This window comes from Haliotis rubra, unplaced genomic scaffold (assembly GCF_003918875.1).
Source record: "Haliotis rubra isolate DU_JTF1 unplaced genomic scaffold, ASM391887v1 Scf33, whole genome shotgun sequence".
Lineage (NCBI taxonomy): Eukaryota > Metazoa > Mollusca > Gastropoda > Lepetellida > Haliotidae > Haliotis > Haliotis rubra.
In genome coordinates this window covers 1142161-1156250 of record NW_025767002.1, presented here as the reverse complement: position 1 = coordinate 1156250, position 14090 = coordinate 1142161, and the positions used below count along the sequence as shown (strand labels likewise).

The following is a 14090-nucleotide window of genomic DNA, read 5'->3' as shown; positions in this document are numbered from 1 at the left end:
ATATTCTAGATATATGACGGCTGATGTTGAGTTAGATGCTATGAGTGAGTGAGTGAGTGAGTGAGTGAGTGAGTGATTTGAGGTTTACGCCGCTCTCAGCAATATTCTAGATATATGACGGCTGATGTTGAGTCAGATGCTATGAGTAATAACACACAAGCAAGGCACAGCGTCTGACCACTCGATCTGGTATCATGGGACAATAATGACCAGGGGGAAACATAGCAAGAAGATCTACATTTATATATTAGACATGAGTGGTATCACACTTCACGAATTAGCCATGTAGTGTATCCATATGGCGTAGAATGTGACATTTAAACAGTGTTCAAACAGTATCTGTGACTCCGATAAGTCTTCACGTATTGTGTCTATGGGGAACAGTGAGTGATGTTAGTTTTACGCCGACTCATTAATATTCCAGCCATATGGCGGACCGTCGACTCACCTGGCATGAAATACATGTGCTGCCTACAGGCACAAGGGGTCATCAAAGATATTTTGTACTTTTTCATGTGCATTTAATATGTCTCAGCTATTGAGTAACATCTTACGTGTCTTTCTTTTATAAAGCTTATGTTGAGAAATGTATGTAAAAGAGTATGATACTTCATAACCATAGAAAAGCATCGTATGAAATATCTCAAAATATATGGGTGGCATGAAGACCCGAAGATCGACAGGACCAGATATTATTTGTAAATTGTTATAACATGCCGTGTACCTCCCCAGTATAAGCCTCCTAAAGGATTATCTTATCTTAGCTGATATCTCTATCCGCCAGCCCGACCCCAACCATCGTATGCGACACCCGCCCAGGTTTTACTTTTGAGATGACACCTCCTATCTGTTCCTTTTTACAGTGACAGTGAGACTCCATGGTAGCTACATCCTTAATAGTTTCAGCATGAAAGTTATTATTTTGTACGTCAGCTATCGTTTATAATGAAGCTAAGTCTAATTTCAAGATGGGCATTTAAAAAGTGTCCTTTGTAATACAATATCATTGCACACTAATTTGCATAGAGCCATGGTCTGTTCCAAATAAGTCGCTTTGGACTTACTAAAAAAACCTCATTGCTCATTTCTGCACTAATCTCTCCTCACTAAAGTCCTTTTATTACGTTTCCTATCTCCCTACCACCGAGACTGCAGTTAGGCCGAACTTAGTTTATCAGATATTTCACTTTCACATATCCACTACATAAATTGTAGAGATAAATATGAAAAAAAAACCCAGTTTTCTTCTATTTCCGACAGTACTTTAATGTTAAGAGGTTAGTCACTTCCCCTCTGTCACTGTGACAAACGTTACTGTTCACTTTAGTATATACAGCTGTTTTAAACATTTGGAAAGGTTTGGAAAGATTTTCAACCGAAAGATTTTCAACCGAAGTCCATGGGCTGGGGGACTTGTAAAATCTTTCAGAGCTGAAGATTGGGGCTATGGTAGGCAACATTTGACATAATTCCTGCAGCTGAACAGGTCAGGTTGACATAATTCACTGAGTGAGTTATAATAGTTCTACGCCGCACTCAGCAACATACCAGCTATATAACATCATGAACATCGATCTACGCAATTAGGATATGAAGACGTGTCAACCAATCAGTGAACCTGACCACCTGATCCGTTAGTCGTCGCTTATACAAGCATGGGTGACTGAAGACATATTCTAACCCGGACCTTGACAATTCAATCGAAAGGAACGTTGTCATTGGAAAGTGAGTGAATATCGTCCACAATATGTATTACGCATCAAAAGTTTAGACTCACTTAAAGCATTCACTGTATGTTGTGTGGTTGGTTGTGTGGTTGTGTGTGTGTGTGTGGTTACATCGAAGATATATTTCTCCACCAACCCAATAATAGCGATTCCAATCTATGATCGTTTGTAAAACAACTTTTAACCTAAGTTGAATATAATCCTGAGATTTAAATGTTTAATTGGCAAGGTAAACTTATAAGGATTCGCATTCTTAATTTGACGTTATTTGATTCACTTTTTTGCTTAAGGTGAACTTCATCGATACGTTTTCACTGCAAACAGACTATATAGTTGGCATGTTATTTCATGACAATTTAAATCTCAGAATTATATTCAACTTAGGATAAAAGTTCTTTAACAAACGATCATAGATTCAAATCGCTGTTATTGGTTTGTATTACAAGGGGGTAAGCGTAGTAGTTGGAACAGTGAAACAAATGCACGTGCGGTACGTGATGAGCGTTAACTTAGACCAACCATACCTGTTCTAGGTGTTTCATCTAATGTGCATACCCCCTTGTAATACAAACCAATAATAGCGGTTTGAAACCATGATCGTTTGTTAAACACTTTTTATCCTAAGTTGAATAAGATTCTGAGATTTAACTGTTCAATTGGTAAGGTAAAATTATGAGGATTCGTAGTCTTATTTTCACTTTATTCGATTTACGTTTTTTGTTTAAAGTGGAATTCATCTGTACGTTTTCACTGCAAACAGACTATAGTTGTATGAAAGAATTGGGTGTTGTTTAACATTTGGGTGGTATATATGTTGCTGACGAGTGTGACATTCGCAGACTGATATAACTGGATTGTAAAACAAATTGTAAACTGATTTTAAAACTTTTATTTTAAAACAATTACATCCTGCAATTTAAAAAGTTCACATATAAAACTGTCTGGCTCTAGGATTTTGTCTTGGCCTTGCTCTTCTTGGGTGTGCCTTTCTTACTGGCGGGTTTTGCCTGAAACAAGAACAAACTCGTGAGTTTGGTTTTACGCCGCTTTTAGCAACATCCACAGCAATAACACGGTGGGGGCACGAGAAATGGGCTTCATGAACACAGTTGTGCCCGTGAAGATTTGGATTAGCATGATCTTCAGCAACCTCATTCTCTTCCCACAGAGGTTACTCTTGCCATATCTTCCTACGTAGAAAGATATGACAGGAAAAACCTCTGTGGGAACAGAGTGCAGCAATTTATGCTTGTGGCAGGATGCACCAAAAGGACGAGTGGGTTTTACGCCGCTTTTAACAATATTCCAGCATTAACACGTCGGGGGACACCAGAAATCATGACATATGGGCTTTACTCATTGTGCGATGTGATGAAATCGAACCCGGGCATTCGGCCAGACGATGCCTTAACCATTAGGCTACCCCAACGCCGCGACTAAGGGGCCGTCCATAATTTATGGCTAGGGGTGTGTGATGATTTTATTTCTCAGACAGACAGACAGACAGACAGACAGACAGACAGACAGACAGACAGACAGACAGAGAGAGAGAGAGAGAGAGAATTTTGTTATTGGAAGGTAATGGATGTAATCAATTTTGTACAAACTTTCGGGGGTGGGTGGGGGTTCAGCTATTTTGTACATGGAAATATACAAAACATTATGCTTAAAAATTATGGGTGGGGGGTGTCTGATTTGCATGACATGCGGGGGGGGGGGACAGGTAAATATATCTTGGGAGGTTCATTCACATTGTACATGCTTCTCCATAAAAACCATCATCACCCCCTTCCCCATCCCACCCCCTAAGCCATATATATATATTATGAACGGTCCCTAACGGGATCTGGTGGTCAGACTCGCCGACTTTGATGTGTCATCGTATCTTAAATGTGCAGGTCTGTGCTTGGCTTGCTGACAAAACTAGAAACAAGCGGGGCGAACCTTGAATTCGAACCCTGATTATAGGTTCCTGAAACAGTGGTGGAAATACGGCGACATGCAACGAGATATAAACCACCCGTGGCGCTACTTCAAATGAAAATATGCCACAGCACGGTGTTAAATTCTGTTCACATAACGATACAGTACTATAATATCTATACTACTGTTTTGACCGCCTCCGTGGTGTAGTGGTTAGAGCATCCGCCCGGAGCGGAAGGTCGCGGGTTCGATCTTCGACCGCGTCATACCAAAAGACATTAAAATATGGTACTTGTTGGTCCCTGCCTGGCGCTCGGCATTAATGGGTACAACAAGGACTGGTTGGCTCGGAGTCAGTATAATGTGTCTGAGTGGGGTATTCATGCTACACTGCGGCATGGTATCTCAGTGGGTTAGCACTATAAAACCAGCTTCAGTCTGGGCTAGTACAAGCAGCCGCACATACACATACACACGCATGCACGTCGTCATGAGCGAAATATTCTCAAGCACGACGTTCAACCCAATTTCACCTCACCTCACTATTTAATGTATACTATTTTCCCCCATGCCAGTGATTTTAAACTGGGTTTAGGTATCAAGGATTTGTAAACTAATTCGAGGACAAGAATCTTTATCCCCAGGAACTTTTCGTTTATAATACCAGTTTGCAATATGTAAAGTTCAGAGTTTCACATCCAGGTACAAAACAGGTTATTTTACACCACAGGCGTCGCGATGGTGATCAGTGCCGACCTGGGAAATACGCTAGTACAACAAAGGAATCAGTCGCTTGACAATATTAAACTCGTCCAGCCCATCAGATTTATCAACACTCTTCTAAAGCGTCTTTTGTCCAGATACGCCAGAAACTCAAAGTATGTAGGTTATAAAATCAAGTTACCAATAACAGGCGATAATAGGATAACGAAAAGGCGAAAAGAACTATCCGTTACATGTACTAAGCCAGTTCTACAATTGAAATTTACGACACGATCGACTGAAGTGGGTGCGAATTTTCAAAGATGGCATTTTATTTTGTACTTGTATATGGAAGGGTATTTGATAGCAAATAATTGACGATCATTTACACACGTGTTTGTTTAAACTTCCATGAGACATACATTATAGATCCTGTGTCTTCAAAAGCAAGAAACAAAACAAAAAAACGTGGATCAAGTCCTCTTGAGCAACTTGTCGGGAATTCGCCATGCCCGGTATAATGTACTGTTGCAAATGTAAGCACTAGAAATCAAATAAGAGGACGTTTCCGGGTTGGGGGCCGTTGAGAAATACCGGCTTCATATATTACATTGAAATTAACCGTTACATTTTTAACACTCCTTGGGATTTTAAAAAGAAATCAACCATTGGCAAGTATAAATATGCCTGCTATGTGGGGTGGGGTTCCCTGACCCAGGCAAGTTTCAGGAAGGGTTAGGAATGCACGTCGTTCATGTCTGTAGACAAGCAAAATCTATATATTTAAATGCATTACATCATAACCTACAAGGGTAAGAGTTCCGCCCTTAACCCCCGCTTGAAATGTATTCTGTTTATTAGGATTATATCGAGGGTTTAGGGTTAGGTTTAAGGGGCTAGGTTTAGGCTTTTGATGAAAAAAACCATAGGCTATATTCTTAGGCATTGAACGATTTTAAAAAATATGGGGGTTACGGTCGGAAGTACTAAGGTATGTGTATAAGCAGTTTACACAGCCTGGGGAGTGAGTGAGTGAGTTAGATTTACGTCGCATTCAGCAATATTCCAGCTATATGGCGGCGATCTGTAAATAATCGAGTCTGGACCAAACAATCCAGTGAACAACATCATGAGCATCAATTTACGCAATTGGGAACCGATGACATGTCAACCAAGCCAGCGAGCCTGACCACCCGATCCCGTTAGCCGCCTCTTACGACAGGCAGGGGTTACTAAGGCCAAGATTCTAACCCGGACCTTCACGGGTCACACAGCCTGGGCCTAGATTTTCGAAGCTCTCTTAGCACCAAGACAGTCGTAAGTTAATGTTAATGTATGGTGCCATACATTAACATTAACTTACGACTGTCATGGCTATCGCTATCTTAGCGCTAAGAGAGCTTCGAAAATCGGGGCCTTGGTTACTACATTGACATTTTCAGGACACCTACAATGTGTCTATTTCAAGATTACATAAGTAGTGTTCAGGGTTCCGATCCACAAAGCGTTCGTAACGTTACGACATGTCGTTACTCTATAGTTTATCATTGGCTTACGTGAGTGGGTTCAGTTTTACGCTGCTTTTAGCAATATTCCAGCAATATCACGGCGGGGGACACCAGAATTTGGCTTCACACATTGTACCCATGTGGGGACTCGAACCCGGGTCTTCGACGTGACGAGCGAACGCTTTAACCACTAGGCTACCCCACCGCCCCTAACGTTTTGTGGATCGGGACCCAGAAACCCAGACCAGTCTTATTTCGAATTACTATTTGCTGTTTAAACACTCAGCAGGTTCTAGCAATACCATGGTGGTAAAAGTTCCTCCCGTTCCCCCATCCCAAATAATATTTATAAATATACTAAAATTATTTACAAAACTTAACACAACAATTACTAGAGAACTCAAAAATGACTAAAAGTCCAAAATTTAAGTTAGGTTTAGAGTTGGGGGAACGGAAGGACCTCTTTCCCAATGGTAGTCGTGTCTGACAATCCAATGATGACATGAGCATCAATCCCAGCAAGGAATGTTAGAGAGCCTGACCTCGATGCTTGTTCAGTACAAAGGTCGCTGGCAGAGATACATTTCATAATAAATATATACAGCGTGGTGTTGGTGGTAGTAGTGATTAGAAAACCGTACAAATGAAGGATTACTATCATAATGAGGGGAGAACAGTAAAAACTTATTATGTTGCAAGCGATAAACAATTTTTTGTTTTAGTAAAACAAAATATCTAATTGGTCATCGTTTTTTAAATTCTTTCTTACCTCGTTCAGGTTGGGGAAACCTACCGATCGGCCTATAATAGTCCAAATAGGATATAATAGGCGGTTCTGCCTATTTTGCTATAGGCCGATAGGCCTATAATTATGATATTTATCAAATAAATTTGAAGTGGTGCATTTCCGCATGAGGATATTAACATCATTCAAGTTTTGATGTCCTAAGGTTTTCATTCAAACCCTTTTTGAGCATTTTCATCACATAACATAGGAGTTTGGAAATTGCTAATTAAATATAAGTCCATAACATTTTTGACAATTTTCACTGAAAATTAATGACAGATATTCAGTTTTAGTTTTCAAAATGAAAATCTGTGCAAAATTTTGTTCTTAAATTATACATCTTTTCCTGAACATGATATAAATTTCCATTTTGTCCCCAAAAAAATTGTTTTCAAGCTGAGGAGGTTCAATAACTATTCATTTCTATGATCATATAAAACCATTTCGTGCGGAAATTGATAGTTTGTGAAATAATAATAATAGTCAAATATAGCCCCATCGGCCTATAGCAAAATAGGCAGAACGGCCTATAATCTCTCGTTCGGCCTTTTACAGGCAGATTGGTAGGTTTCCCCAACCTGTCGTTTGGACCATGTAATCATGAATTATAAAATAATGGTACTTCACGATATTCTAAAAGATTTGAGGAGCTGACCATTCATAACGTAGTGAGATATAGAAGTATATTGTAAAAGCATCACGCAGGTCACAACTCACCTTTGTTTTCTCAGAAGCTGTTACCTTGGACTTAGCGGTGGCCGATTTCAGTTTCTTCGGAGTCTTCATTTCAGCCTTTTTCGTCCTGGAGATCTTCGGTGTCGTTTCTACACTTTTCTTGACCTTCTTCGGCGACTTGGCACTTGTCTTCGCTTTTGCACCAGCTTTCTTTGATTTCTCAGTTTTCTCTGACTTTTCAGTTTTTGTTTTGCGCTTCACTGGCGATGTTTTCTTCCTTTTCACAGAGTTTTCCTTCTTTTCCTCCGCTTTCTTCAGTTTCTTAGCTTTCGCTTTGGCTTCCGCCGCAACTGTGACCTTGTCTAATTTAAACCTGCCTGTCAACCCTGTGGCATCTTCAGAAGCCTTCGGTCGCTTTAATATTTTAAGTCTGATTCCCTTCTCCAGCGCACGTTTAATGTGGTGTCGCATCGAATTCTGGTCAACGGTTGGATACGTTGCAACGATGTAAGTCTTAATCGCCTGAACGGAAGCACCTTTTGAGTCCTTGTTGCTGCTAACTGCTTCAATGACCATCTCATACCACGACGGGTGTGTGGCGGGCGCTTTCCTAACGCCATTCTTTGACGGTCCTGCCGTGTCAGCCATGTCTTTAGTTGCAAGAACACGTTCCAACACCAGCTACCGTGGAAAACACACTGCAAATGGCGATGAGATTTTAAACCAGATGGCGCGGACCTCGGAGGAAACAACATGCACGTGAATTTCGTGCACGGACAAGTTCACTGCAAACGTGTGGGGTTGGGTTTTCTGTGTGTGAACGTTACAGATGTAGAAACTTGCTCTGACAACACAGATTGTTTAAAACGTTCGTAAAATCTGCCCTAAGTTTATACTGAAGTTTTAAAACTAAACTTTAGGTATTAATTTCTGACGAAATGTATATTTTGCTAGCTGAAATGTATTAAGATATTGTATTTAACAGTTTATGAAATACATCGTTAGTTCTTTTTTTAAATGTTCCCAGAAAGCATGTATAAATATTCAGTGAGTAAATATTGTTTTAAGCCGCACTATGCATAGTTCCTTCCTTATCACGCACAATTGAGTCATGTTCAACGTTCCATCCCATTCTGCCCGTTGAGCCCTATAAGCCCGCATGGTGTATAGCTGAGTCGGCTCTTTCGGCAAAACCCTTGATCACTCTATCTTCTTCAGACAAACATTGGAAACTGGGAGCCTATTATCTTCTCGTGGATCCCAATGGATTATTGGACTATTGGAAGAAAGAGTCCCTATTGTTTGACACAGTCCTAACGCTGCTATTTATTTGAAGGAGCACATGTGATCCGGGTGCCGTTGTACAGCGCGAAGTTGATCGTAATTCCAATACCTAAATGACCCGTGAAGGTCCGGGTTAGAATATTGATCTTCAGTAACCCATGCTTGTCGCAAGAGGCAACTAACGGGATCGGGTGGTCAGGCTCGCTGACTTGGTTAACACATGTCATCGGTTCCCAATTGCACAGATCGATGCTCATGCTGTTGATCACTAGATTGTCTGGTCCAGACTCCATTATTTACAGACCGCAGTCATATAGCTGGAATATTGCTAAGTGCGGCGTAAAACTAAACTCACTCACCCATACCTAAACAGAAATTTTTCGACTGTCGTAGCGCTCAGGCTGCTTTGTACAACGGCAACCAAGGTCGTCAGAAGCATCGTGGTTCGCTGTGCAGAGTCGTCTTCCTTGGGCACGCCAGAAGGCCCCGGTCGTAGGCTCAGGGGCGTGTCACGCATAGAAACAGCGTTAGAAAGACATATAGGTATATAGACCCTACCCTAGTACTATATAAAAGCCTTTTATATAGTTCTAGGGCAGGGTCTATATACCTATATGTCTTTCTAACGCTGTGTCTACGCGTGACACGCCCCTGTGGTCGTAGGTTTGAATCTAAATTCGCCCTGATTCTGTTTATAGGTTTGTCAGCAGCAAACGTTTGCTCATTGGTTCAACCAAAAGGTAAACGTCTGAGATCTGAAGATATATAGATTGTCCAAAGCCGACACGCTGTCCATGCGATGGAAGTAGGTCGGTGGCACACAATTCCACATGAAGAAAGAATGCGTAACCTCTGCGTCACGTGTGATGTTGGCGATGAATTTCATTTCATTTTTCTCTGCCATCTCTTCAACATCATCGGGAAACATACATCCCAAACCATTATGTTAGAAAAAACAAAAGTGTTAAAATTTAACTAATTGTTTAACTGTAAGCAAATAATATTACATGTATATGATATATATTCTGTAATACCATCATGAAAATTGTACAAACTTCCATGTAAAAGGTGGTTGGGTAGCCTAGTGGTTAAAGCGTCGCTCGTCACGCCGAAGACCCGGGCTCGATTCCCCACATGGGCACAATGTGTGAAGCCTTTTTCCGGGGTGCCCCGCCGTGATATTGCGAAAATATTGCTAAAAGCGGCGTAAAACTAAACTCACTCACCCACCCTCGCTTGTACAGTATCACCTCTCTTACCCGGAACACCCTGGGCCGATTTGATTCAAAACGCAAATCTATGCTTCGATAACAAAGAAATGACTCTAAACCTTGATTCGTAAATACGAAAACTTGATTGTCCGGAAACGGTGCTGTCCGGATCAACAGAGTGAGTGAGTTTAGTTTTTCGCCGCTTTTAGCAATATTCCAGCAGGGGATACGAGAAATGGCCGGATCAACAGAACAGAATTTTTATTATACTCGGCATAAGAGGTACAAATATGCAGTTAAGTGTTACATGGAGTGAGGTGAAATTGGGTTTAACGTTGTGCTTGAGAATATTTCTCTCATATGACGACGTGCCTGCGTGTGTATGTGTATGTGCGGCTGCTCGTACTAGCCCAGACTGAAGCTGGTTTTATAGTGCTAACTCACTGAGATACCATGCCGCAGTGTAGCACGAATACCCCACTCAGACACATTATACTGTCTCCGAACCGACCAGTTCTTGTTGTACCCATTAATGCCGAACGCCAGGCAGGGGCCAACAAGTACCATATTTTAACGTCTTTTGGTATGACGCGGTCGGGGATCGAACCCGCGACCTTCCGCTCTCCGGGCGGACACTCTAACCACTGCACCACGGAGGCGGTCTGTTACATGGAAGATTGTACAGTTCTCATGATGGTACTACAGATTATACACAGTTTTTATCAAACACTTATTTGTTTACAGTTAAACAGTTCGTTAAATTTTAATACACTATGACTAATAATGGTTTGGGATATATGTTTTCTCTGTGACAGTGATGAACAGATTCCCTCCAGTACTTCTTTTGTTCGGAACCCCCTTGGTTGATTCGCTTAACGCAAAACTGTACTTCGATAAAAGGTGAGCGAGTTTCGATTTAAGCCGCTTTTAGCAATATTCCAGCAATATCATGGCGGGGGACGCCAGAAATGGGCTGCACACATTGTACCTATGTTGGGAATCGAACCCGGGTCTTCGGCGTGACGAGCGAACGCTTTCACCACTAGGCTATACCCAATCGCCCACTTCGATATAAAGACATTACTCTAAACTTTTATTCCTAAATACGAAAATGTGATTGTTCGGAAACGATACAGTCCGGAGTTCTGTTTCTGTTTGACAATGATCAACAATATGCCCTCACAACGCCCACCAACCTGACGTCACATATGTCAGATAACTGTGCACGAAAATAAGTCCGTCCAAGTGGTCATAACTGGGTGGACAGGCGACTCAAGTACCACTCGGAATACCCCAATACCGATTTTGAAAGAATATTTATGTCTTGTGCTGAGGGCGTTGTTGCTTCGCGGTGCATAGGTACCGATGCTTGAGACTTATTTGTGCATCGATTAAATGCTATATAGAACGCTTCACTTTGCCCAGTTAAACTTATCAAATTGCCGGATAAAAAATGATTGCCATTAACGTTGGATTTGACCACAACTTGCAAAGGCTGTCAAAATGTTTCTTGGCTGAAAGTCGCCGAAACCTACACTATAAACTTTGCGTTGAAGACTCAACTGTACGCTTATTAAATACACCACCGTGTATATATAACAGACCTCAAAATACTCAGAGCTCCAGATAAGATTTAGCCCATGTGGGTACTGTACCCACTGTATTATTTTTGGAGTGGGTATTATAAATGTTGAATGGGTATTTCATTTTCCGTTACCCACTGCTTTCAAATATGTGGGTATTTCAGTGATTTTACTCACCTAAGTATTGAGTAAGTTTACTAACAGTATGTTCTGCCTTATGTCATACCTAATCAGAACCAACTTAAATATAATGGAAATGATTTCATAAAAAAATCACTCATCCTGTACTGACAGTACAACACTAGTCCTATACTTACAGTACAACTTGATAGCAATCAATGTCTTTTTCATTACGCAAGCGATAAATATATTCCGTACGCATACGTTTAAACGCTTTGCGTATCTAACATTTTAAATGCGTAATTGGTACTCAACAATTATTTTTCAATGCGTAATTGGAAATTTGCTATGCGTATTTTACCCAAATACGCAGCTTATCTGGGCCTCTGAAATACCATTTTAACTCCTCTATCACTCAGTACCCCCTTTCAACGCTAGGAAAGATATTCGATGGTTCCTATAGTAATAGTAATAGGTTGTGATTTTGTGTGAAAAAAGATTGATTCAGTGAGACTGAGGTAAGAAATGAATGTGCAACCACTTGATCCCTACCGTCTTTTAAAATGTTTGTGCCGAAAAAAGCAAATTTATTGATTTTCAAAATTTAGATGTGAAAGATACTCCTCAGCGTTTGCGTATTATGTTATTTCTAAAAGTTTAAATATGTTAATTCCAAAATTTAAAGAATAAAACCTTCTTTGGGTCCGTTATTTCACAGTTATTTCTTTAAATATAACATCGCTAACTTAAGATATTTTTAATTGAAAAAAAAAAAATGATTAAATCAACTGAGAGGTGTTGATTCTTTAGCTCGTCGTTTAGCGTCGGTCAGGGCGGTTGGGTAGCGTAGTGGTTAATGCATTCGCTCGTCACGCCGAACACATGGGTTCGAATCCCCCACATGATGTACAGTGTGTGAAACCCATTTATGGTGTCCCCCGCCGTTGTATTGCTGGAATATTGCGAAAAGCGGCATAAAACTAAACTCACTCACTAACGTGGGTTATAGCAGCTAGCGGTATGACATTATCTCCTTAGAGCTATTAACCCGAAAAAAAACAGGCTAAGAAAAAAATATATGTTGAAATGTACATGGGAAGCTGTAATATAGTTACAGGAAACTTGTTAAAACGAAATTCAGGAATCATTTATTATAAACTATATACATAGAGATAATCTGCAAGGGGTCTGGCCAGTTCCGAGTAAGCCTGCAGATTTCTCAGTATGATTCAGCAATCTGGAATAACTCGGCAGGAATACCAGATCCCGCTTTAGGTGTCTGCCTGGCTGAGTAGGACGACTGCTTTAAACTTTAGTTTGAAATTTTAAATATACGAGGGTGAGATGTTTTGTTACAATTTTGTAAAGTTCCCTTGCCGTGTCCTTTAAACGATGTTGCATGAAGATAGATGTAGACAAGAGAGAGTGAGTGAGTGAGTATGGTTTTTACGCCGCTTTTAGCAATATTCCAGTAACATCACGGCGGGGGACACCAGAAATGGGCTTCACACATTGTACCCATGTGGGGAATCGAACCCGGAGACAAGAGAGGACTACGGTAGACATTATGAACATACGGAAGGGGTCGTTCCACATCACTGAAATGCTGACCTTGATACAAAGGTGCTAAATGAAGAGACCCTAGTTAGTTCATCGAATGAAATATGTATATAATATAATTTTACCCTGCATGGTGCCTTGGCTCTGTGTTTGACACTGTGTATGATTTTACGCAGCTTTTAGCAATGGCCCAGCATTAGAGTGAGTGAGTGAGGTTAAGTTTTACGCCGCACTCAGCACCCAGCATTACAAACGTCAGGGGAACATTAGAAACGGACTTCAAACACTGTGCCTATGTAGAGAATCGAATCCGGCACATCTACTAGACTACCTCACTGAGAACTACTGCGACGGCAGCAGCAGCAGTAGTAGTAGCAGCAGTAGTAGCAGTAGCAGGAGTAGTAGTAGTAGTAGTAGTAGTAGTAGTGTAGTGTAGTGAGTTTAGTTTACGCCGCTATTAGCAATGTTCCAGCAATATCACAGCGGGGGACACCAGAAATGGGCTTCACACATTCTACCCATGTCGGGAATCGAACCCGGATCTTCGGCGTGACAAGCGAACGCTTTAACCACTAGGCTATCATACCGCCCCCAGTAGTAGTAGTAGTAGTAGTAGTAGTAGTAGTAGTAGTAGTGGTAGGTAGTAGTAGTAGTAGTAGTAGTAGTAGTAGTAGTAGCAGTGGTAGTAGTAGTAGTAGTAGCAGTAGAAGTAGTAGTAGTAGTAGTAGTAGTGGTAGTGGTAGTAGTAGGAGTGGTAGTAGTGGTAGTAGTAGTAGTAGTAGTAGTAGTAGCAGTAGCAGTAGTAGTAGCAGTGGTAGTAGTAGTAGTGGTAGTAGCAGTAACAGTAGCAGTGGTAGTAGTAGTAGTGGTAGTAGTGGTAGTGGTGGTAGTGTGGTAGTAGTAGTAGTAGTAGTAGCAGTGGTAGTAGTAGCAGTGGCAGTGTAGTAAGTAGTGGTAGTGGTAGTAGTAGTAGTGGTGGTAGTAGTAGTAGTAGTAGTAGCAGTGTAGTA

The 14090-nt window shown here is 41.0% G+C and overlaps 1 protein-coding gene across 1 annotated transcript; it reads right to left on the bottom strand.

The window, feature by feature from the left end:
- Positions 1-2601: 2601 nt before the first annotated feature.
- LOC124284095 (sperm-specific H1/protamine-like protein type 2) lies at positions 2602-8039 on the bottom strand. The gene is made up of 2 exons (XM_046720155.1): positions 7365-8039; positions 2602-2734 (listed from the first exon to the last, which is right to left on the bottom strand). Exons 1-2 carry the CDS (start codon positions 7968-7970, stop codon positions 2675-2677), a joined length of 666 nt encoding a protein of 221 aa, XP_046576111.1. The 5' UTR covers positions 7971-8039; the 3' UTR covers positions 2602-2674.
- Between the last annotated feature and the right edge of the window lie 6051 nt (positions 8040-14090).

Bases quoted from the DNA above. Each gene is read 5' to 3' on its own strand.
- LOC124284095 (XM_046720155.1), bottom strand. From the start codon at position 7,970: ATGGCTGACACGGCAGGACCGTCAAAGAATGGCGTTAGGAAAGCGCCC. The intron at 2,735-7,364 runs GTGAGTTGTGAC...TTCTTGTTTCAG, and splicing joins CAGCTTCTGAGAAAACAAAG to GCAAAACCCGCCAGTAAGAA.